General features: G+C 48.2%; 1 protein-coding gene across 5 annotated transcripts; it reads right to left on the reverse strand.

Annotated features, from left to right (window-relative positions):
- Positions 1–319: 319 nt before the first annotated feature.
- lnx2b (ligand of numb-protein X 2b) lies at positions 320–17,670 on the reverse strand. 5 transcript variants are annotated; one of them, XM_088597328.1, is made up of 10 exons: positions 17,437–17,670; positions 12,028–12,580; positions 10,296–10,492; positions 9,304–9,500; positions 6,300–6,683; positions 6,052–6,201; positions 4,279–4,453; positions 3,551–3,797; positions 2,617–2,775; positions 320–1,858 (listed from the first exon to the last, which is right to left on the reverse strand). In XM_088597328.1, exons 2-10 carry the CDS (start codon positions 12,411–12,413, stop codon positions 1,723–1,725), a joined length of 2,031 nt encoding a protein of 676 aa, XP_088453454.1. In that variant the 5' UTR covers positions 12,414–12,580; positions 17,437–17,670; the 3' UTR covers positions 320–1,722. The 5 variants fall into 5 exon arrangements, with proteins under 5 accessions (XP_088453454.1, XP_088453451.1, XP_088453452.1 ...); XM_088597325.1 differs by having other exon boundaries at positions 6,052–6,204; positions 17,437–17,669; XM_088597326.1 differs by having other exon boundaries at positions 6,052–6,204; positions 12,028–12,684; positions 17,437–17,669.
- Positions 17,671–25,314: the final 7,644 nt, after the last annotated feature.

Genomic DNA, 25,314 nt, shown 5'->3' on the forward strand with positions numbered 1-25,314 from the left:
CAAAATGTTGTTTTCCTTGTTTTAGGCACAGCTTCACTGTTATAGTGTATATCAGACTGAAGTGACAGATACTTGTATAACTCCAGAGAAACAGGCTACAGGTGTTTTAATTTAAAAACCATGCTCAACTTTTGGTTTTGAAAAGTTCAGCAGGTCTCTCAGGAGTTGTGTAACAAGTGCTTCTGCACTGCAGTTCACAATCATGAACAACTTAAAGCAACAAAGTTTGAACTGTGCTGAATTTAGTTTCTAGACGCTATACAGAAATGGTCTAATGTATCTGCACAGGGAGAGCAAGTCAGAGCAAGTTCCAGGGAGGCAAAGTAGAAAATGACTTTACTGGATACAGTCTTGAACATCCCAGCTGTACAAACGCTTTACAGCATCTCTTTCAAAGTCCAAAACAAATTCTTACAGAATCATTTACTTTTTTTTTAACACTGAAGATTGAGAAGCTTACCTTAAAAATACCAAACTAAATTTACAAGGTATTTATTTTCATATGCATTTAGCAAGCTTATACCTTACATTTGGTTACTAGAATTCTATGGTCACACTAGGTATAAATAAGACTTCACTCTATGAGTGCTCTCACTCCATTGCTCCCTATCAGTGCTGAATTCAAAGACATCTTCAGCGGCAAAGCTCCACAGCCTCTTCGACCACCCACTGTGAAGTGTAGATTAAGAAAGGCTGAAGCGTTGTGGGGTTTTGTGAATTAAGTAACACGTACCGTAGATATGCACCCAATGACAGTGGAAAGAAAATCACAGGCACAGCCATGTACTGTACTCAATGAAAAGCACCTTGATTAAAACTATGACACAGCTTTGGAATGTGATGACCACTGTGATTTCTACACAGACCTTGAGCTATACTTCTTAATGGGAGCAGATTCTCTCTTGAGTCTAAAGGTCACATTGCAGGAGGCCTACTCCCATTGGTCATTTTAATGTCTTTTCTCCTTCTGGAACAGGGCTCTGGTTAAGATATTAATAAGGCACAAAATATGAGCATGGTGTGTCAGAATTCCAGCCACTGGCACAAGTGGCACCAGTCTCATCACTGCAGGGTGCACAGAGAGCACAGGAAATCAGAGCACAGCTTCACTGCACAAGGGGGAAATCACACAGCTGTAGGTTTAGTGCGACAAAATGTCAGCATTACAAAATAGAGAGGGTACGAGAATATCCGTCTCCTAAAGCGTGGAGAACAAACAAGGTCCTTATTCCAGCCATGCAAGGCACGGCCCATAAAAACATCAGAGAAGATTTTTTATTCTACCATCGCCGGACACACAAACTCGTAGAAAAATCCAAACCCTTCAAAAAAAAAAAAAAAAAAAAGAAAGGTCTGGGTTGTTCATGCTTCACAGCGGAGTCTTCTCCCCCCTGTCCACCCAGACACGCAGCACGCGGGGAGGACAGCCCACAGCTGCGCTCACGCAGCGACGCTGCAGGCCAGGTGTCCCCAGCGCGTCCCGCCGCCGGAGGGCTGCAACACAGCTTTCTGCTGGTCTCCCAACGACAAGGGGGGAAAGGGGGGTGAAGGGTGGGGGAGGGATGATGTGCAAACAAGCCGCCAGATAAAACAGCAACTGCAGTGGGGGGGCGGGGGGGGAAACGTCACTTCCTCTTGCTTTAGCGGGAGCGCGCGGGGCCCTGCTGGCGGACGCAGGTCCGAGGTCAAAGGTCATTCCCGCAGCTCCCACAGCAGAGGGCGCTACACGAGGCTCCCCGGCCAGGACACCACCGTCAGGGTGACCTGGTTCTTCTGCAGCTTCAGCATGGGGATGAGGGAGGAGTTGTTCATGCCTCCTGTGGCGGCTCCGTTCACTGCCACGATCTCGTCGCCGCACCTGCGAACGGCAGGAGGCAGATCAGCGAAGTGCGTTCAACATGTCTGCTGGGGGGGGGGGGACTGTTTAATCCCGTGACACACCCTCCCAGATTCCTTCTGTAAGCTGCAGGAAACCTTTAATTGGGCATCTGGCCTTGAAGATAATTATTGTTACAGAAAAATGCAGGGAGAAAGAGAGAGATGTTGCTCAGTCTCAAAAGAACACAGTCTTCTCTCCTTTTCAACAGCTCTTATCTTCCACTCACAGTTCGAACACTGTTCACCTTAATGCAGATGCTTCTACAATCTGCATTCAAAAGGACACTGGTTTAATTACACCGAACTAAAGATGGCAAAAAGAAAAACCTCAAGACCTCACAGGTCTCTTATAAGGGTGCGAAAATGGAGTAATGCTGCTGCACATAGGGCCACAAACAGGAAACAAAGCAAAAAAAATATCCTAAAATATCAATGAATTCACAAAATGATTCATACCCTTATTGCTTGCGAAAAGTAACTTGCAAGGAACAGGTAAATGTTTATTCCATGCTGAAGGGAAAAGAAAGAGAGACACCATTTTGGCTGTGGAGCCGTCTTCAGGTGTGGAGATGGCTTGTATTACTTTAGATTCTGACCCTGACCTCGCAAACTTCCCTCATCAACAAAAGCCCAACCCAGACGGGAGTCCACCCAAGAGCAGAAGCACCGTCCGGCGGAGGGCTGGCCAGTCGGCACGGGCAGGGCAGCCTGGGCCGGGGCCGGGAGAGCCACACTCACTTCAGCCGGCCATCGAAATGCGCTGGCGTTCCCGGCACGATGGTCTTGATGAAGAAGGGCTGGTGCCCGCTGGACTCCTCGAAGCCCCCGACGATGCTGAAGCCCCAGCTCTCGCTGCTGGTCTTGAGCAGGACGATGTCACGGCACCAGTGCAGGTGGCTGGAAAGAGGAAGGAGCGTCGTCGTTACCGGAGGCCTCTTTGTTACAGAAAGTGGAGCTCTCTGTCCCTCCCTCTCTCTCCACACACAGATTCACACCGCTCGCAAAGGCAAGGGATCGATCATGAGAAATCCTTGCATTTATACAGCGCTTTTCGCCCTGAAGGATCTCTGAGTGCTTCACATTAAGGAGGGGACCCACGTCATCCAGCACTGAAGTGCAGGAGCCTCCTGCCCGGTGCCATCGAATCTACAGCTCCAGGACGACCAGACAGCGATCTGACAGCCACCTCTAACACGCCCCACACTGAGCCCCTCCAGCAACAACGGCTAACAAAGTTGTTGTTTTTTTTCCTGAAGTTCAGAGACATTTACACACTACTTTTCATTCCTCTTGCAAAAAAAAAAAAAAGAAAAAGTGATTATATGATTCGATTAAGGACTTCTTGTAAATCCGGTAATGTGAAGCTCTAAAAATTGATTGGTCGATAAAATGGTCTACTAAAATGCAGGTGTCCGATAAAATGCATTAATGAGGAGTCACGAGTCTTGGATAAAGATCCGCACTGATGGTGGGGCTGAGTACAGTTAGCCCTTACTGTTTCCACTACTGCACAATACACAAGAGGTGTGCCGAATGCCTTAAGACTCCCTTCCCTAGAAAAGGTGGAAGAAGTTATTCAGGGATCAAAAAGAAACTCAAATCTGGCCGAGCATGAAGAAACTGCTAAATCGTCTCCAATGTGCTCCTGGGGCCCGGGGCGAGTCCACCTCACCTGGGCAGCCCGAGCCAGCTGGTCCACAGCGGCACCCAGCTGATGGCCTCATCCCGGGGCTCCAGCACCTCCATGTCCTCCTGGCCCTCCTCGTCACTGCCCTCCTCCTCCTGGGGATCCCCAGACAGGGTCTCCACCACCTTCAGGACCACCGAGGACTGGCTGGCCTGGGCCTTCAGAGCCGACACCGCCTCATTGTACGTCAGCTGCGTCAGGTCCACCCCGTTGATGCTCAGCAGCACATCCCCTGGGGGGGGGGACAGGCCACACGTGCAAACGTCTCTCTCGTCCCCGGAAAACTCCATCGTGGGACAGAGAGAGGTTCAACCCAAAAACTTGACATGCTAGAGCCTATCAAGCAGGAACATCCTAAAAATGCTAAACTTAAAGACTGGCAAAAGCTACAATCAATGGGATGCAATCCTATCCTCAACCCACACCTTAGTCAAGACATCAAGAGTCATACAGATGGAACCAAGAAGTGCTCTTAGAGCTAAGCAATAAATATATTTCTAAGAAAATCAGATTGTTTATAGAGAAAAAGCGATGGCTAATAACTGAGCACCTGGAGCCTCCTTACACAAAAGGTTGTGGGAATATGGAACAAGCTGAATCCAACACCCTGATTTCTTCCAAGAAGCTGCTGCACCAGACCCTGGGATCAATTAGCTACGAACGAATCACACGGGCCAGCGGGGCCGACCGGCTCCTGTTGCCCCAGCTCTCACCCGTGCGGATGGTGCCGTCGTGGTGAAGGCAGCCGACAGGCTGGACGCTGGTGATGTAGACGGGGACCCTGCTGCGGCTGTCCCGCCCCCCCGAGATGGTGATGCCCAGGGACATCCGGGGCTCCTTCTTCAGGCTCACGGTCTTCTCCCGGCTGGAGAATCCCCCCGGAGGGTCCTGAGCAAAGACACAGACGCACACACGCCGAGGCTCAGAGCGCCGCCCCCCACCACGCCTCTCCCCCGCCGCCGCAGAGATGGGCCAGCTGGGAAAGCATGCTGACCTCATTAGAGCCGAAACACTACCTTGGGTTTTCAGCTCATAAGTCAACTGCTTGATAACGACATCATCAAATTTTAGAGTACTAATCGCCGACGTGTTTGCTTTCTTCTAAACAGGACATGCTGCTTTAAATATCCTGCCTGGGAAAGATACCTCTCGTCTGCATTTTTCTCCAGCCCAAAGAACGTTTAGCAGCTCCAGGGCCGGGCTGTTGGCGTTTCGGCCAGACGCCCCGACTGCAGCGCGGGACTCGACAAGCAGCTCTTGCGCCGCGTGCAGGCGAGTAAGCCTGCAGCTCCTCCATCGCTGGACGGAGCCAGGGTGCCGAGAGGGAGGGCAGAAAGGTGTCAGGGGCCCCACGCTCTGCCCAGCAGGGGAGTCCAGCCTCCAGCAAAGCACTGAGCTCTGCAGGCAAAGACAAACTGCCGAATCCTTTGATCCTCTGCCCACCCACACAACAAACAACCACCGCCGCCACTCCCCTTTTGATCATGAGCAAGCAGTAACGCAAAGCGCTTTCCCCCCTCTGCCGCTGAGGTACGAGCCTGCTCTGAAGTGCTCGGCCTCCTCCTCTCACCCTGTTCCATTGTAAGAAGTCGGCAATTTCCTTATCATTTCTGCATCCCCTGCGGAGGAAGGCTGTGGTATCTGTGGTATTCAGCTCACCACATCTCAAATGCTTCCAGAGGAAATAACACAGAGCAGCATTAATCACAGGCAGACTCAGTCTGAGCTGCCCCGCCCCTGAGCTCTTAAGGAGCACTGCTCTCCAGACACAGTGAACCTCAGTACTATTGCTGTCCCAGTGGCTGTCTTTACGAGCATGAAGGAGCAGAGACAGGGTTTCGGAAGGATATCTTCCAGACAGAGCACAAGTCTCACCTGTAACCGTTTCTGTCTCCGGGACCGCTACTCCAAATGGCCACAATTACAATCTCGCAACATCATATCGGTCGTATGAGTGACAAACCCCACTATCAAACTTCCTGAGCCACGGAGCAGTTCTCGATCACAGACTCAGTAAAACGATCAACTTTAGGAAACAGTCATGCAGGAAGTCACCAATTCACAGACGGGTTTGTAAATCGGTTGGTCGGAAAAGCATTTCCCATACAGGATTTATATTACAGATGGTGGTTCAGTTCCCAATCTAGCTAACAAATTCCTATTCAACACTTTTTTTTTTTTGCATTCTGTATGTTCTTGCTTGTTAGTGGTGCATCAAGTTGTTTTTTGAATCGCAAATGACAGGGAACACCTCGGCTTTCACTCAGAAGGCGACAAAACAAGCAAGGTAGAGGTCCGTAGTCTGCTGTGACGCAGGCCGGTGCCTGCATGCCTCAGATACCACAACATCTCGGAGCTCTGAGCTCATGTACGGATGTTCGTGACTCTGTGGGGGGGGGGGGGGGGAGTTTCCGCCCTTCAGGCCCTGCTCCCGTGTCACACATCGCGATCGGCAAGATGCTCCCCTAGGTCCCCGTCGTGCTCACCTTCAGGAACATGGATCGGCGTCTGTAGTATTGGGGTTCGGGCCTCCTGGCCCCGCGGCTGGCGCCCTCGCTGCCCGGGCTGCCCTCCGCCACCCCTCTCCCCGGCGGCTCGGCCGGCCGCATCACGACGAAGTTCACCCGCGCCTCGCTCTGCTGCAAGAGCGAGACCACCCTTCACCCGGCTGCCAACCAGCGCGCCGCTCAACAACGAGTCCGGCCGACGGGGCGCCGGGAGACGGGAGACGTACCTGGATGATCTGCGCGGCGCTCTCCGGCGTGCCGTGCCTCAGGTCGTGCCCGTTGATGGCCAGGACCTTGTCGTTGTTCCTCAGCTTGCCGTCCTTGTCCGCCAGGCCCCCTGGAAGCAGGTCCAGGATGAAGACGCCGGGCTCCTCCGACTTGCGGATCAGCTTGATCCCCAGCGGCTCGGAGCGGTCCCTCTTGAGCAGGGCCACCTGGATCACGGTCCCGGGGGCGGGGGCGGGCGGCGATGCGGACGGGAGCTCCGGCCGGGCGTTCCGGGTGGAGAAGCCCTTCTCCTGCATCACCGTGATGCGCAGGGAGGCGCAGGGCCGCCGCAGGACGGAGATGGCCTCGCCGTGAGGGACGCTGGCCACGTTGACGTCATTCACCTGGAAGACACAGCCCAGGCCGCACCTCAGTCAGCCCCTCCCCATTCACCCTGGGCCAGACCACAGCAGCCGCAGAGCGCTGTGAAGGCATCAGGAGGAGAGCGTCTGCTAGCAGACTGCAGAACCAGGGCCCCACGGCGCCACAGGAGCACCTGCCACTGGAATCGAATCAGTTCTCTGGCTAGGAGCCAGGACGTTACACGAGTATCAGTATCAGGGCGTGTCAGCATGGCACGATCACAACATGACGAGATCCCTACTTAAGTGATTACTGCAGACATCGTGCTGCTGCTAAGCAAGTGAAGCTTTGTATTATGAACACAGAGCGTAATGTTTGCAAAGTCCGTGTCTGGAGCTGGTTTGCTATATAAGGAGATCTGGAAACAAACACGGGACATTTGAGGTTAAGGAGACAAGTAGAACTGAACCAGAGGATCAGCATCTGTATAGTAGAAGGATTATTCACGACAAGTCTGATCATGACACCAAAGAAGGAGGGCTGGCAAACACTATAGAAGCTACCAAGGAAATTAAAAAACGATTTAGAGCAAAAAAAGTGTGCAAACACCTGGAAGACGCATTTTAATAAACAGTAGATAACTGCACTACGTTACATACAGACAGATATTTGCTTTTTCTAGACAATATGGGGAAGAGATAAAGAAATTATAGGATAGTGAAGAGTGTATAATTTAAATCAGTGATGCTATGTTAAATTGTGCGACGCATAATCCTCCAAGTTCAGCTAAACAGACTTCAATATCAGCTGTGATACACCAACAAGAAAGCAAGTGGAAACATGGAAGAGCATTTAAAATGGAGAACATGAGGTACCTGTTACACAAAGAGTTGCAGGGGACGTGAAAAGAGACCCAGTCATGTTGTTGAAGTCGATAACCTGAGAGGAAGCCAACAAACTACTGTAGATGGTTTGAATGGCCTTCTCTCACTTGGAACTTTTCTTCAGATCAGTTAACATACCTTTTGCATACAAGGCTTTTTTTGTTTTATTCAATCAATTGGCTCATGTTGACCCATGAATAAAACACGTATGGCTAGTCAAAAGTAACAGGAAGAGCACATGGATCTCAAATACTCTCTAAAACAGGACTTCCCTGCTCTGAACGCCTCTGTTTAAAGACCTGTGCAACAAAGGTTCGGTTTACTCACACAGGACTCACAGCAGCTTACAAAGGTTTTGGGAAAAAAAAGGCTTTGCATCTTGCAGCTGGCATTCCTGCTGCCAGCACAGCGAGACCCATGTGTGCACATGTCCGCTTACCCTGACCCAACAAAGCAAAGAGAGTGCTCGGGCCTCGTCAAGCCAGAATTCCTGAGACTAATCTGAGCCCATTCTGTCACCTCCGCATTCCAGCACAGCCAGCAGGAGCGAAAAGCAAGTAGCAATGTGAGCAAACAGTGGCTAAAGTAATGTGAAACACATACGATACTGCCTCCAGAAGCTCTTAAAATCTGAAAGAATAACTTTCAGGGGGAACAGCGATTACAAATGGAAAATAAACGGTCAGCTTCCACCATGTTCTTCAAGGATTTCAAATCCTGTCATAACGCATTATAATTTCCCTCTTTTTAACAGACTGAACATCACGTGATTCGTGACAAGAACCCCAAGTATGCTGGAAAAAAACTGGTTGACATTATAAACTGAAAGCAGGAAACGTCAACACGGTAACAAAATCTAGTGGTGTTGTGAGTGCAGGTTTATTAAATAGTGCCAGTATGAGCCTTAGAGCTGCTGATGAGGGATTTTCAGGGGTGATGAAGCCCAGTACCGAGCTCTTCACCTTTAGTAAGCGTCAGTGAAACACAGACCTGTCCATCCAGAGTTTCTGCTTTCAGGAACCTGAGTGAGAAGATTCTTCGTGCTAATTAGCCTGTCCTGCTTAATGGACAGAGAAACTGTCCACACCAGCAGGTCAGCTCTAGCCTGTATTCCACTATGATCAGCTGCCGTACTTTTGTACAATCTTCAGGCACCTCCGATTCTGTTTTACATCTACAATCTGAGCTCACTGCTTTCAGGTCCTGAACCGGTGAAACAAACCACTAATTACCCATCAGCCAGGAAAAACCTGTGATCTTCTCACCATCTCACCAGTGGCATCAGCATGAGGAAGGATGTGATAATGAATGGACACACAGAAGCACTCAACAGCTGCAGGCTAGAACACACCTTTCGATCACTTATGTAAGCGCTTACCCAAACAACAGCTTGGCAGGAGAATTTCACTTTCTTGCCTTGTGTGAAGCTGTGTGCATCTTTAACAACACATGCACCCGTCACCTTAAAATGTCTCTCTAGACGGAACAAGTCAACCCATCTTCAACAGCGCAGGTGGAATCAGAACGCCAGCTGCCTGAGCAGTAATGAACTGGCACCTGGCTAAAGGCTCAGACAGAACAGACAAGGGTTCACTCCTTCATTACTTCTTCAGGTGTGTTCTACAGCCGAAACGCTGCGTTTGTCTTGAGCTTTCAGCATTGGAATAAACATTTACCCGTTCTTCTGCGGCCGACACATGCCGACAGAGCCTCTTACTCAAACGAAAGGCTAAAACACCGAGGATGACCTCAGTGGTGCCTCTGAAAGGCTCTTTACCTCCAGAATGTGGTCCCCAGGAGCCAATCTCCCATCCCGAGACGCCGGCGAATCCCGCAGGATCTCCTGGATGACAATGTTCCCCAGGGGCGTGTCCTTCCCTCCCACTATCCGGATCCCCAGGGCCTCCTCCGGCTCTTCCCGGAATATCTCCAGCACGCTTGTCTCGGCCATCAAGCTGGACCGCTGGGGCGCATCTGGAAAGAGCCCCCCCCACCCCAAGGAGTCCGGTGACACACGGAGACGGGAACGCCCACTGGGCGCAGTCTCCTCCAGCAGGGAGCAGGAGGAAGCAGCAGACGCACAGAAGGAAAGAGGGCCAAACATGGAGTTCGCTGGGTGTTAGTGAAGGAAGAAACGACCAAGTTAAAAAGCCCAGCAGTACATTCCCACGCCCCCCCCTCCCCAAGACCTACAAATGAAAATCGAGGGAGTGGCAGTTACTCAGCGAAATCCCAGAAAATCAAGTTTTGGGAAGGACCAGTTTTCTTCTCTCTGACCTCATCTGTTTTGATCAGCACTCTTGTAACCAGGTGGGAAAGGCCCTCTGGTACTGTTCAAACACGAGGCCTGTGGTTAGATAGTCATGCAGGGTTCACGTTCCCATTCACTGTGCGCAGACAATGGGCTGCCTGTGTGTGGGACTGAAAGAGCCCAGCACCGCCAGGCTAGACACTCGAAGAAGAGAACACCTGTAACCCAGACACAGGCCTCAAACCAGCCGACACAAATCCCACACTCTGCGCCTGGGACAGCTGGGCAGTCTCCGAGGCCTAAGTGACCAAGTAGAAGTTCAATCTGCTTCACTCTAGCAGCTGCACCTTTAGGTAATAATTTGCTTCACTTTCATTAAAGTTTAAATGTTCACAGACTTTTCCCCCCCCTTTTCTCTGACCACCAAATACCATGCAGCTTTTTGAGCCCACCAGCCAATGTGGCACAGGAGAGAGGGAGCAGGTGAGCGGGTGAGCAGGTGAGCTGGTGCCCCTTACCGTCCTCGCCCTCCTCGAACGCGGGGTTGACCAGCCCCGGCTCTGGGGGGCCGCGCGGCGCCAGGCTCCTGGGAGGGGCCGCGGTGGGCTTGGCCTCCGCCGCCGGCTCCCCCTCGGACTTGACCGACTTCGCCTCGTTCCAGTGGGGCCTCTTCCTCCGCTCCGCCTCCTCGCGCAGCTTCCTGAAGCCGGGGCACCTGAAACACACCGAGGCGTGAGGCCGTGCAGCTCTGGATACGCTGGGAACACTCCAAACTGCATGATGCGTCTTCACCTCCCCCCCAACCTGGACACTTCACTCACTGCATGTGTCTGCTTTATCTACCGAGAGGCTCCAGAATTACTGCTGTAACTGCGCTGACCCTTCGATCTTTGAGAGTTCGCAGGTTCTTCTGTTCCTCAGGGATGAAGATCTGTAGCCATGTAACAACAGGGTATTAATGGGAGCAGCTTCCTCAAGGATACAAGAGCTCTGCCTCACCTTGGATTCGAACATGCAATCTTCCCATGACAAGTACATAGCCCATATCCATATAACCACGGCGAAAAGGGTTCTTTTTACACGAAGGAGATTGCTTCATTTACTGTACACTCGCTTTTCTTCTTAGCAGTACCCAGTCTTTTGTGGTTGCAGTCAAGCAAATCTGCTGAAAATAACCTTCATCTGAGATGGCACGTCAGAGACCATCACTCCATTAATCATCTTGCAGCAGAGCCTCATGTAGTAACCAGAGATCCTACTGATTCATCTGGGGGGAGGGAGATATTGTCAACACACCTACGTGCGAGTGCATTGGGTCATCTGGAAAGGCAAACAGATGACGACTCGGCACTCCAGAGGTTGTTGACCACCAGGAGTAATGAGAAATCAGGGAACCAACTAAGGTACAGCCTGCAATGTGCTGGGCTACAGGACTTGAGGAGGAAAAGAGCTTTCTTATAGGAGGCGATGCCAGTATGAAACAGCACACGTTCAGGCTACATATTAAGGAAATATAACCGGATGCCAATCTTTTCTAAGGTCTGGGATCCATTTGTATTCATTACCTGCACAAACTCACACAGCATCAGACTTCCATTTTAGCTCAGAGAGGCTTACGCACGACACTTCCAAACTCTGTAGAAATCCAGTTTTCAGTTTATGTCAGAATAATTGAGTTACACGAAAGGAAGACGGCGTTCTAAAAGCGACTAACACACTCTTTAGCAGGAGCAGGGGCCAGCAGCAAAAAACCACTATGGCACCTTTATTTACATGTTGCACGAGTCACAGAAAAAGGTTTGCCATGACATTAACAAAGCCATTTAAACTTCTATAGCAGTTAAGGGGGGTGGGGGTACATAACTCAGCTCTCTACCCTAAAATCAAATGTTCTGCTTAAATGTTTCCACCAGTCAACCCCTCTTGAAAACAGCCCAATCCACATGCAATATCAAGTACTCAGAAAACTGTCTGATGTTAAAATTCAACCAGTGGAGTGAGATAGCCAAGGCTTAAATGAACAGAGAGACATTACATAGTTGAGAAATGTTTAACCGCATTGCAAAACACCCGTGACCCTGTGGAGAGCACATGATTAGGTCACCCATGCCTCTAAGTGACCTGTAGCTCTGTTTGCACTTCTACAGTGCTGAAAACGCCTTATTGGAGCAACCTTTCCCCCTTCATTAACTGCAGGTGATATCTGCCCAGAGACAGGAGAGAAGAGGGTGAGACAGTGACGCTCCTCACCTGTTGTGGAGGTGTGGCTGCAGCTCACACCTCTGCATGCTCTGCTGGCAGGAGCTGTGGTAGGGGCAGAGCACGGTCAGTTTGTCCAGCAGGTTCCTGACCAGCAGGCTGGACTGGCGGCACTGCGGGAGCTGCAGCCGCTGCCTGTCCACGGGACAGAAGTCCTGCTCCTGCAAGAAGCTGCTGAGGCACTGGAAGCAGTAGGTGTGTCCGCAGGGGGTGTCCATGGGGCGCAGAAGCGGCTGCAGACAGATGTGGCAGACCAGCTCGTCGTCCACCTCATCCTGGTAGTCGTACAGGTGGCTCTCCTGGCTACCGTGGGCCTGGCCGCACTCCTTGCACACCTGGCCCCAGGTAAGAGGAGCTGGGGGCTTGGGCTCCGTCATGTTGGCCAACACAGACGAGAAGTGCAATCCTCCCGCTTTCAGAATGGCAACCAGATATTCCTTTATCCTTCGCAGGGGGGGCGTCTCCACGAGGAGGCATCCAGACTGCGCAGAAGATCCGAGCCAAGATCAGACGATTACCTTCGGGGCCTGGTCATCGTGGGCTCCTGGGAAAGAGGACACGCAGATCAGATTTTGATTCTCCCTCCAGCCCACACTTTCTCCTGCTCACTTCCCCCTGAGCACCGGAGCTGCCCCGAGCCCCGAGCCTCTGGAACGACAGAAAACCAGACTGGTTTCCAAAACCGACAGCCTCTCAGCACAAAACAAATTAATTTAAAGAAGAACTCAACTCTACGCAGTCATCTAAAACAAAAAACAGCAGTACTTATTTGTTAGGAGTGAACACGTATATAGTAAAGCATGAAGGTCTGGCTGAAGAGCAGCCCAATCCCAGCTGCCAGTGATCTCCTGTCAGCCTATCAGCTGACTTCCATGAGGTTTACAATCTGTGTTTTTCCCCTGTCTTGAGGGAATTGCCTCATCAATAATGAATGCATGCCTTATCACTGAGAAAGTGTCTTTCTGCACTCTGATACCTCATAGAGGGAAATAAAACCAGCAACATCTATAGGTCTCCCACTTACAGGAAACATCGACAGCACATTAGAGGGAGAGAGCGATCGATAAGCTTGTCCTCTTATTGCTGAAACATACTGACAGAACCATAAAACACAGCCAAATCCAGATAAAGCATGCACTTGCCTTCTCATGAGAATCTGTACAAATACTTAAACAACACGATCACAGAATCTCATATTTACTGCACTTTAGTCTACTTCTGGTAAAACAATGCTGCTGTTGCAACTGGGTCTGCTGTACAGTAAACAAGTTATTCAAGCACAGGTGGTGAATACTTTCTCCACAGGTGTAGAAAGTGAATGCACAGACGACATGCATGTGACAAACACAGCTGAAATTATCTTATTATTGAAGCCAAATTCAGTCTCCACAGTCACCAGGTGAAAAGTTAAAAACGTCCTGTTGATACTACTGTATACCTCAGGTATTTTATGGTTCATGAATTGCTTTAAATGCTAGCAGCCATGTCCCTTTAAAAGCATCAAACAGAAATACTCAGAAACACTGCTGTTTTGTTTGGCCAGGCTTGGACACTGCCAGGAGATACGTTAAGTACACAAGAGCAGCTCTGTGCAAGCTAGTAACCAGAGCTGAGTCGCTGGCTAGCCGAAACCAAACCCCAGAGCCTCACAGCACGTGGACAGCAGGAGCCATGAGGTGCCCTGTGCAAAACCTCAGGTGCTGTGGCTAGCAGTGCCCACGCCACTGCGTCCGAGTGGAAAACCTCTATCTCTCCACCTGCACACAGCCGCTAAGAAAGAGGCCAAGCAGTCTGTGGCTAGCGCACTGGAAGGCCCCTGCCTCAGAGGGCACAAGCAGTAACAGGAAATTAATGCCTACTAGAGAAGTCTGCCAAATAACCGCTGGCCATGTGTAATTTGTTGGTGTGGACAATGTGGATTTGACACCGTCTCCTACACAAGGAAAAGATGCAGGATGCACCCTAAGAGGCTGAAACAAAATCAGGGACATATCCTTGAATTAACAACTCACTAGGCTAAAAGAAACGTATTATATACTCACTGCCTAAGGCTCTACAGGAAAAAAATCGTTTTTCATAACTAAAGAAATTTGAGGTGCACAGAGAAAGGAGAAAACAATGAACTTCAGAGAAAGCGCCTCATTCAGGCACGCTCAAACTTGCTCATTTTAGGACATTTCTGCTTCCACCAGACACAAATAACTCCCCACGAGGCCGATCTGCAGAGCGACGCTGTGAACGCACGAGACAATGACACACACCTGCTAATCCTGGAATTTACACTCAGGATGCAGCCAGCCTCCTCTTGGCTGAGTGCTTAATTAAAAGGGCCCCGAGATTCCGAGCGGCTCTGCTAGTTCCTGGGCAGGCTGCAGGGGGATCCTCGCAGCGCCCCGGGACCGTTTGAAGACCGTGGGTGGCAGAGCTGCCAGATTCAGGACGGGCTGGTCCCGCAGACGAAAGCACGGTGCGTCAGTCAGACTGCTCCCGACTCTCAAACAAATATTTGCAGCTCGGCCAGCGCCAAGGGGATCTTTGTTCTCTGGGAATTCCACCCAGGCACCTTCGGCCATTCTCTCGGAACCAAGAGCGTAGAAACATTCGTCAGTTTTGACGCTTCCTTTCCTCCTCAATAGGATGGGAATTCGGCCTGGGCAGAGCTGGAGAGCAGCTGTTCATGTAACGTAAGAAGCTTGGCCGGCTTCTTACGTTCTTGTCCAAACATTCGGTACAGTGGCACACATGGTCAGCCCCACCAGCCCTCTGCCGCGCAGCTTTCCGATCTGCCCTGCGGGGCCGGGGGTTACCGGCTGCCCAGCCCCCCTCTGCTGCTCAGGCTGAAACCCCTTCGGCCCAGCACGCCCACGCCACGCCAGCTGTGAACCCCGGGGGTGGCCTGCCCGAGCCCGGGTGAGACACCACACCAGCTCCCTCCTCCCTGTTCCTGCCCACCTGACCGCCCATCTGGAGCTCAGCCCCGCGCACGGCACCGACAGCACCCGGTCCGAACACGAAACCCGCAGGAGGCCCTGACCCTCCCTCGGCTCCGCCGCCTCATCTACTGCGCACACAGCTTCTACGTTAAACAAGAAGCCGAGCGGGGGGGGCGTGGTGAATGGGGAGGTTCCACAGCTTCTTAGCTCCCACCCCGAACACGCAGGGGTCCCCAGTCAGGAAACTGGACCCAAGAGCAACAGAAACTGGGCTCGGCTCCAGCGTTGCGCAGCCGGGCCGTTCCGCTCGGAGAGAAGCCGGAGCTGACCTCATCCCTGATAAGACCCTTCACAGCGGAGAGGAGGCCCCCTGGGATGAGCAGGGCCTCAGACGACTGCTTTTAAAGACGTTCAATGAAATGAAGTTTATTACTAACTTTATTAGGAGTTTATTAGAACAGTTCTCCCTGCTGCGAGGGGCACACAATCAAACATGACAAAACTGCACCTTATTACTATCAGGCAGCTTCACAGCACAACCGTTCATATCCACGTCAGCCTACTGCAACATGGAAAGGCTGAAGCCAGAATATAACAGGTATTAATGGAAATCAAATGATTACAACATCACTTGGTCACTCCTGGTCATGGTAGTCAATGTGTCCCTGCCTCACTGCAACATAAACTGATATCACACTGCCACACTCTCACTCATAGCTCATTTTACACCTCTCTAGACAACACTGACGAACATCACATGCTCAGGAACCACTCCCTTCATACAGTTACAAAGCTTCAGAGACACCCTTATCATCTGAAAAGTAGTTAATTATTTTCTCAGAACCTCCCAAGCCGCTGAAAATGACTTTACAGCTGGGGCAGAGCTGTTGGGTTCTGGTTTCAATCCTCGGGTTTAATTCGACTGGCAGCCTGTATGGTATTTTACTGTGCTCAGTTTCCCAAAAGGCAGCGCATGTGATCACATTTACATGCTAGCACTTTTAACAGCAGAAAACCTGCATTTTGACTGAGTAAGACAGGAATAAGATGGGAATAGCACCTTAACACACGCAGAACATGTTAGAATATTAAAAATAAAGTCAATGGCTCCAGCCACAAATACTTCCTTGCGTTATTAAACTACTGATAAATTGTTTTGTCATTATATATTACCACACTTGAAAAAGTGAATCAAGTGATTCCACTCTAGGTAGAAATCAAAATAAGTCGTTGTGCCCCTCTGTTTCAAAAGGGCCTTTACTTAATTGATCTTTTTTCTGCCCCCTTTCCTCTTCCCACATTCAAAACCTTTATTATTGTCCTAACATTTTATCTCCTATCATCCCCATGTTGTTTTCTTGCGATAAAGCACTTCGATAAGCTACAGTAAGCTTATTATTATTATTATTATTATTATTATTACTACTACAACTGCTATTCGAAGTGGGAATCCTGTTTGGGGATGTCATCTATGTATTTAACAAAACGTGTGAATGAAAATAAATCTTTCTTGAATAAAAATCAGATCAAGAATGAACAGAATATCCCTTCCAACAGAGTAGCACACTAAGTGAAAGGGGCACAAGACAACCACACAACTCCCACATAAAGAGAAGCAGGGGTGTATTATATCATAGTGCTAAGACAGACACAAGTAATTTAAAGCGAGATAGGACAGAAGTTTGAGTTCCCCGATTCTACTGCATGTACTGATTAAGTTATACAATCTTTTTCAATTACTGAGACAAAATGGCCGGCGAAGGGGATTCCTGGTTTGATTAAAAAAATTCCTCATGCAAAATAAAAATCTTAAAAAATGAAATATCAGTTATAATTTTACCACCGGTATAAGCCTAGTCAATGACGTTATGGTCCGAGTTCCAGTCATTTCTTTAGGTCCCGGTGACGTGTTTTTAACCCAGAACCAAGCCCCTCCCCAAACACAAACACCGCGTCTGAACTCCAACTTTAGTCTTTTTTTTTGCCGAGACACAAAGGCGGTGTTTAAGTTTCTCACAGGTCTCACACGGTTGCGAAGTCTGAGACCCACCGCCATAAATTAACCAGCGACGCGTCAAGGTTAGCGAACACAAAAACCCTCTGTCACCGCCAAACCCACCTGTTTATTAAACACGAAGAAATGCACATTCTGTAGAAACGAAAAAATGAAAGTAATTTCTGAGTCCACGTAGCGAAAAGGAAGCTTAGACAATGACAAGTGGTTTAAATAATATCCAGGGGAAGCGGCCTCCTACATTACACATCTGGAAAAAATCACATTGGTAATCCAAACGAAAAGAAGTCTTTTAATCCGGAAAAGGGTATCTGTGCCTAAAATTCAACATCCGAGACCGGTGGGAATCTGAACAATAGTTCACATGCGTGTTGTCAAGTGACTCAGTGGGCTTCACGCCGTGTCTTCCCGACCCGACCCACTACCTGGGTGAAGACCGAAACTGCGCCCTACCTGTGTGCTGCCCGGAAGCGCCTTCAAACGCGCAGGTAGAGCTCGGAACCGGGTCCCTGGACGCACAGGGCTCCGGCGGCCAGGGAAAACTTTTCACTCGACTCTGTAACAACGTGAGGTCCAAAGACGTCGCGGTTGCCGTCAGGTTTCACCACTTCAGGTGTTCATGGAAGACGCAGGTCTTCCCCCAGTTTCGTACAACAAAAAGAGTAGGATCTGACGTTTTCTGGCAGGAAGTCAGTCCAGGTAATATTCAAATGAACTCGTCCCTCCTATGGTCGGTACAAATATATTGCAGCATTCAACGCTTTTCTCATCGGAATGTCGTTGCAGTGTCGCGACATCTCGCAGGAATTGTTTCGTATTTAAAAATTGTTCTGGTTTAAATTATTCATCTGCAACATAAATTACATGATATGGACAGTTACGTTACATAATTATCACGGCAGTATTCCCGGGATACAGTCCATTAGTGAAGTTTGGACTGAAAGTAATTGCGTTTGTAAAGCCGAAGAAAAGTATTTATCTGGGAAAAAAGAAATATTGTTTCCCCAGCTGCCCATAAATGGTCACTTTAATTTTGTTTTACTTTAAATGTTACATTAAATATGAACCGATAATAACTCCCTACTGTGTTGTCTCCATATGGTGATTATTGTACGCTAATATGAATTTATTTCGCGAAATTTTAGACTCAGAATACCTCCAATTTGTCTTCAGTTCTAAAAATAGTGTCCTTTTATTCCCAATTCATGTTCATGTAACTAGAAAACATAATGGTGCCGAATACCGAGGGGCAATGTTAAAAGTGTTGACTTTTTAAATATCCTATAACGAATTGTCCATATTTGAACATACTAGTTTTCTCGCATTCTCACAAGTCTCAAGTATTGCATAGTTCTCAGGAAAAAAAGTTATTTTTCTTTCAGGTAATTGCAATAATATTATTATAATATTAGAGGAAAATGTTTTTTTGTGCATTTTGCATCTTTATTAGTACAGTGACAGTCAGTTCGAGGGAAGTTGTAGTGAAACGGTATTCCCGTCAGAAATCAGCAGTAAATGCAAGGAGAGACTATTGTTTTCCATGTCCTTGCATTTATTTTAGTAAGATTTATTTTGAAATAGTAAATAATTAATAAAACGGTCAATGGGTTTTACTTCAAAACAGGGCAGTGGTTTCCTTTTTCTTTGAGTCGTTTCCGTGCCTGACACTGAAGTGGATGCGCCTTCAGTGTCCGGCACTGTATTAAAACAGCGAGCGAAGACATTGCAGGTCAGGCAGGAGGCGATCCGGTTGCCAAGCCTCTGCCTGTCGCGCTGCCTCCTTTAGTTGATCTTGATTCATGAGCCGGCGGGAGCACCGGAGAGTAAAAAGAGATCCGTGTGACTGATGGGCAGTAAAGTCATCATCCGCGGCCTGGGAGTCTGCCGGGTAGGTCTCTCCACGCTTGGGCGGCGTCAGAGTCACACCGCAGCAGAAGGGCAGGGAAGTGACGAGGCTCGTAAACCTGCCCAGCTCAGGTTTGATCTCCTAGTTCTTTGTTAATTTATTGTTTGGAATGGAAAGGGCGTCCTCTGTGCCTGAGCCAAGCAGCAGCCCTGTGAAAACAGCCGCATTTCTAAATGTCCACTTGGACGGTAACATTGTGAGTCTGCCTTCAGTTCCGAGCACCGCAGCACATTAGTCGTCACTTATAAAGAAGTACATAGTACAATACCACAAGTATTTTACACTTCCTATCTTCCAGATGCCTTGAGGTGCGAATGTGCTCTTTTTTTGATCACGCTGTTTTGCAGATTACTAGTCATTATCTCGTAAAAATGGCAAAGAGAGTCTACTAAAAAGCAAAAAAAAAAAGATGTATCGATTATGGCATTAACGCCGAAACAATCTTTCCAATGAAGCGTCAGTCACAAGCAATCAATGGGTAATCAATATTCAGCGACCAAGAGAGGGGTAAGAGTGAAATCAATCATTTGCGTCATAAACTTAGTGAACACAAGTCCCACCTGGTTCTCCTGCAGACTTCTACCCTGATAAATCTTAGCCCCTCAAATTCTGTATTCAAAAAGGAACTAGGTTTGTATGCAGCATTAACGTACAGCTCTTAAATAATTCTTCGACACGAACTGCATTCACTTACTAGAGCGCTATGGCTGATTACGTGCTCCACCTAGTGGCCAGTTACTGAATCTACACGAATGTCCCCAAGCTCGTTGTTCATAATTGAGCATGTAAAGCTTTATTCCATCCTTAAAAGATTAGAGACACCACAATAATAATAATAATAATAATAATAATAATAATAATAATAATAATAATAGAAGAAGTATTTCCAAACCCAAGGAGGATGTTTACATTGTGTTATCTGTAAGGCAATCAGACATAGGACCTAGTAAAAGTTAGTTCAGATTGAAAAAAGTCACAGCATTCATCTCTTGAACAGTCAGAGGAGGGGAGTTCCATAAAGATGGAGTGGCAACAGAAAAACACATAACCAGCATAAGCATGTTCTTAATGGAAAGGATCTCTATTACAACATCTATGGTGTGAAACGTTAAAGACACACGGCCGTTTAACGGGTTGCCTGGGTTCTGGGTAAGCAGCCATTGAAAACATTGCTCAATTTAACTGTAAACAGAGCCACCCACCCCTTCAAGGAGTCAGTGATGGCTTCACAAAGAGCAACTGGAGAAGGCCACTACTGTACACTGTACACACAGAGGCGCCACCACAGCAGAGCGAAGATTCGTACACTCAGTGCCTTCACAGCTGGAGCTCTCTCTGTCTCTCGCGAGGACAGAAGCACAGTGTTGTTTCCCATGGGGGGGAAGAAAAGAGGGTCCCCTTTCATCTCAGAGTGGCCAGCTCCTTCCACACACAAGAGGCAAGCGCTCCAGAGCCGCCTGCTCTCAGGAAGCAGTGCTTTGATGTGTTTAAAAACAGCGCTGATAACAGGGATTATAACATCTGATACCAACGAGTACAACATCTTAATCCCTTTAATTACTAAATAAGGTGACAAACGTTGTGGAGCAGACCAAGAGAAGCAGTTCAGAACGAAGGACGCAAAGGGATACGGTTTGGAATTGTCAAGGAATTCCATCCACTGTACCTTCCAGTTTAATTCCCAATCCCAGTCATTTCAGACCCCCCTGGACTGGAATCACTGGAGAGTGAGAGCAACAGTGAGCACATCACAGAAGCACGTTTTCATTCATGTGTGTTAGGAAAGCAATTGTGCCATACCTGCTCTAAAACATTCAAAAGATTGGATTTTATTTTTCATTAAACCCATTCAGCACTCCAAGCATTTAAGATTGATTAATTTATTGGAAAACGTTTATTTGATGGGTATCTCTTGACTTTATGGGGTGCAGGTCCATGCTTTGCAAGTGTAACAACCAACATGATCATTAACACTGAAGTAGCTGCTATTAATTGCTATTCATGCAAAGGATCTAATTAATCATTGGTAAAGGTCACTTATTATCAGGCCATGGACCCTGTACTAACACTGTCTTTGTGTATTTTGGGTTAGAAAGGTCTACAGCCTCTGTGCGGAGGTAATACTCCTCATCGCCTTTCTTTTAAAATAAAAACAATTAATAATTATTGTGAAGTAGAAAGTCATTTCTTAAAGGTGCAAAATCACATTATGCAAAACTAAACTCACAATCCTAAGAATAGAGTTAATATAATATAGTTGTTTTGATCAACATTTTTATTTCAGCTTGGGTAATGATGCACTTTTAACTTTTTTTAACCTTAACCTTTATTGGAATAATAATGAATAACTTTTATTAACCCTTATTTCCCCTAAGGGAATCTGTCTTCGTCCAGACTACTGTAATACGTTATAACTGTGCCAGCTTACCAAGTGACATCTGGGTTCTGCACATTTCTTAGACGGCTACTGCATAACATTGCTCGTTGACACACCCGAAGCCATGAGTGGACTCTGGTGAGCACGACATAGAACAGCCTGTGAGAAGCATTAAAGAGAGTGTGAAAAAGTGTGTTCTGCTGTGCTAAATTACAGCACTTTGGAGTTCATGGTGTTACTGCACACTTGTAAAGAGAATGAGCCGCGTTCCAGCTACTCAAATTGGCCGCCTTGTTGAAGCACACCTTCTGAGCTCCCGGCTCCGAACGAGCCCCCTGCTGGTCCGCCTGCAACACTGCGCACAGACGCAGGTGCCGGGCAGGTTGCTTCGTTACTGGCCAGTCGTGTGGGGGTGTTATGGGAGGGGGGAGGTCGTAAACCCACATTAGCAGTGCAGGCGGTCAGACTCCACCCAGGGAGAACCGCACAGCCAGGCATCTGACCCTGGCCACAGCTCGTCCTGAATGCCAGGCTCTGTCTGGCCTCCGCACATATGGGATCAATCAGTTCTGGGCAGACCTCCGGGCATTGTGCTCAGCCCCAGCTCCCACAGGACTCCTAAAATGTGACAATCAAGTGTCACTTTGACAAAGCCCCCGTGTGGAACAACCTCTCCTGTTTCCCAGGCAAGTGGGGGCGATCGGAAGAAAGTCATGGCCTCTTCCTCCGCCCTCACTTTTCTTTTTTTCCTCACACCCATCCAGTCGCTGATGGGCTACTGCCCTCCACTCAGGGCTAATCGGGTTCAATGAAATCATTTGCCATTTACAGATCTGTATCGTGGACGGGTTTTCTTGAGAGAAATGAGCGCTGAAGAGCGATCGAGCAGACATTTTGTGGAAGCTTTCCAAGCCATCAACCCAACCACACATATTCCTTACAACAGTGTAAGTATTATCCCACTTGCCAAAGCAATTTTTAAGTAATTGCATTTAACCCCTTCTTAATTGTGTACTTCAGTCGGGTGTTTGGAAATTAAAGAGCAGTTCAAAGACAATGATGTTTGCCGTGCTTAACTGTGTCATTTCCTAAATTTGCATGGTTTTACAACTGTCTTTTATGGATAATCCAAGCTGTTGCTCTTCTTTATTGCTCTTCTGCTGATTGTCCTCCAGTCCTGCCTGTTTTATTTCCTTACCTGCTCTGAAACCCAACACCTAGCCCTCTTGCCTATGTCAGCCTTGCCTGCCCAATCTTCACCACACTTTGTAACCCTTATCTGTCTCTGAGAGATCAAAGCTCTACAGCAATCCTGATCAGATAAGACCGGCCCTCCCTCTTTGTCCCCACACAGCAGTGCTGTGAACAAACCAGAAATGCAGTCTCAGCTCCTGAGTGTCTGCCACCACTTTGAGCTTTGCTTTCCTTATCAGACCCAAGAGCCCTGATTCCACTGTCCTGATAATAGTCACTAAAAGACTACAGCTGTCACCCCAGCACACACAGCTGCCCCCTGTTCTCTCTAAGGCAAATTGAGCTTCTTCTGCTCTTCTGAAAGTGAACTGTTCGTGCTGCTGGTCCACTTCGGAGCAGGTCAAGATGTCCCTGTAATGCAAGATGTGAATGTTTCTGCTCTGCTTTAGGAATTTCTCGTTTGCCCGGCTCTCCTTTCGCGAGCAGGAGATGTGGAGAAGGTTGAAAAAAAGGTGACAAGAACCCGTGCAGCCATGTGACTCAGCTATAGCCTGAAGTAGCTGTCTTAGGTGTCTGCTTTGATGCTGGCTATTGATTTTCAAGACAATGTGGGGAAGCAATAAAAAAAGGCAAACAGCATGCTGGGATATCTGGATAAGAGGAGAATTTAAATCAAGGGGTGTTATACTCAAATTGTACGATGCTAGTAAAACCTCATTTTGAGTATTGAGTATTTGACAATTCTGGTTGTTGTGGATTGCAGTATTGCAGTTTTACTACCCTTTATCTCTAACTGCTGTAAGTGGTGATGGTGGACCAGTGGGTGGCGCTCTTTCCTCTAGTATGGAATTTCTAACAGGGAACGCTGCCATGGCACTGTTTGTAAGAGTAGGGGTGTGAACCCAGTGTCCTGGCTGTTACGTCCTGGGTTTGTTGGTGAGGCAATTTCTCCCTTCTGTACCTGAACTACTGAGTAGTGGAGCTGCAGGCACATAAAGACTCCTGCCCAGGAGGGTGTTGTTCAGGGGGTCTGTCTACAGATAGGAAGGTGCACTAGGCAGACAAAACAGGCCGGAGTGCCCCGGTGTCCATAGCAGTGAATCATGACCTTGCCCTGACCTATGCAAGGAGGAAGTGTCAGTGATGCACGAGACAAAGCATTGAGGGGCTGGAGGTATGGAGGGAGGCGGAGGGGCTGGGCTGCTGGCTCTCTGACAATGGGTCTGCACATTCAGACTGCCAGCCAAACAATGGAGAGAGGAGACCCCTCCACCCGGGCCGTGCACTGCAATGGGCCAGGCATTTCACACTGTCCCGAGAACAGCCTGCTCATCAAACCCCTGTCTAACCTGACCTCTGGGCTATGCAGAGGTCAAGACATGCTTATGTGGGATGCTGAAATGCCTTGTTAATGGCATCTTCCTTTTTCTTCTCCTTTATTATCTGAGAACTCAACAAGGTATTGAGAGTGGGAGGTCGGTACTGCAATTTGTTTACACATCTGCAGGTCATTCACAACCGACTGATTGTAATAGTAGAAGAATATGGAAAAAGGTGTGAATACGGTCCATTAGTATTATTAGATAATAATATATAAACACATTACAGTGGCTACACAGTAAGTCTACACATTCTGGGACAATGAGCTAGTTTTCTGAAGCAGCTGTTCAGGAATCCCACTCTATGTCTGTGGTCAGAGTCACAGCAGAATTTCTTTTTTTTTAAAGAAAAATCCTCACTGTTATTTTGCATTTGAAGATCCGAAGTGTGAGGGAAGTGTGAGTAAGAGGAGAGCTGCAGCTGTTTGAAGGGGGCTTCAGTTCTCCAGTGGAGGATATTGACATAACTGGGATGAATTTAAGGGCTTTTAACTGGGATCGTAAACAATAAATTAAACCAGGCGCCAAGTGTCAATACAGTACTGTTGGAAAACAATCTGTGGCAGGCAATGCCACTTTTCACCTGAGACATGCTGGACACGCTGCACTGTAAGACATGGCGTCCCACAGAGCCACTTCCCAGGGCTGGGTGTGTTTCTCCCAGCAGGGCCCGAGTCTCAGCGCTGCAGGCTGCGTCTCTGCCAGAAGACAGGCTGGCCAGGCCAGGCCACGAAAGGCCCTCCAGCCAGGGCTGCAGGCAACAGCAGCTTGCTCCTGGAAGTCACTCCCCTCCCCTTACATTACCTGTCCCGCAATGCACAGAGGGCGGAGACGAATATCAAACAGGACTGGGCCTTTGAAGTGGGAGAAAACACAAGCATTGTTTTCTTTTCTTTCAGCTGGAGTCCTAAGAGCCTATTTGTCTCCTATAATCATTCATGGGTCCTTCACTGAATAACTGTGCCTTCAAAGGTCTGGAACCTGTCTCTGTTTTACTGTGGCCACAGTACCCTGGCTGCAACTTTTCCAAAAGAAATCCAGACGAGAAGATCAAGTCTCTATGGCGTTTAAAGTAAAAATTAAAGATGTGAATCTAAGTGAAGACATAACATTTATTAGTGGCCATTCTGATATACTTGTTAAAGTGTAAGACAACATGCTTCTTCCTTTGGAATTCAACCCCAAACCACTCATCCTGAATCTTATTTTGTCCAATCCCCAATTATTTCCTACTGGAAACATATGTTACATATGTCAGAGCTCTAGAAAAGACACTTTGAAAAACATAGAGGCATCGGTACCCATGTATGATTGTCCAAAAAGTCATTTACAAGAAGCACATTTATTATTACGTTCTTATAATTATAATTAATAATTGCATACACTTATATAGCGCTTTACAGGTAATGGGGATCCCCTCCACCACCACCACCAGTGTGCAGCCCCACCTGGATGATGAGAAAGCAGCAATAGTG

The sequence above is a fragment of the Lepisosteus platostomus genome, chromosome 10 (assembly GCF_059453375.1).
Source record: "Lepisosteus platostomus isolate fLepPlt1 chromosome 10, fLepPlt1.hap1, whole genome shotgun sequence".
NCBI classification, from domain to species: domain Eukaryota; kingdom Metazoa; phylum Chordata; class Actinopteri; order Semionotiformes; family Lepisosteidae; genus Lepisosteus; species Lepisosteus platostomus.

What these genes read in the sequence shown, in the direction of transcription:
- lnx2b (XM_088597325.1), bottom strand. Translation starts at nt 12,413, where the DNA reads ATGACGGAGCCCAAGCCCCCAGCTCCTCTTACCTGGGGCCAGGTGTGC. An exon ending in GTTCGAGGAGGGCGAGGACG is followed by an intron (nt 9,501 to 10,295) that starts GTAAGGGGCACC and finishes GGCTCTTTCCAG; the next exon opens with ATGCGCCCCAGCGGTCCAGC. An exon ending in AGCTGGCTCGGGCTGCCCAG is followed by an intron (nt 2,776 to 3,550) that starts GTGAGGTGGACT and finishes TCCTCTTTCCAG; the next exon opens with CCACCTGCACTGGTGCCGTG.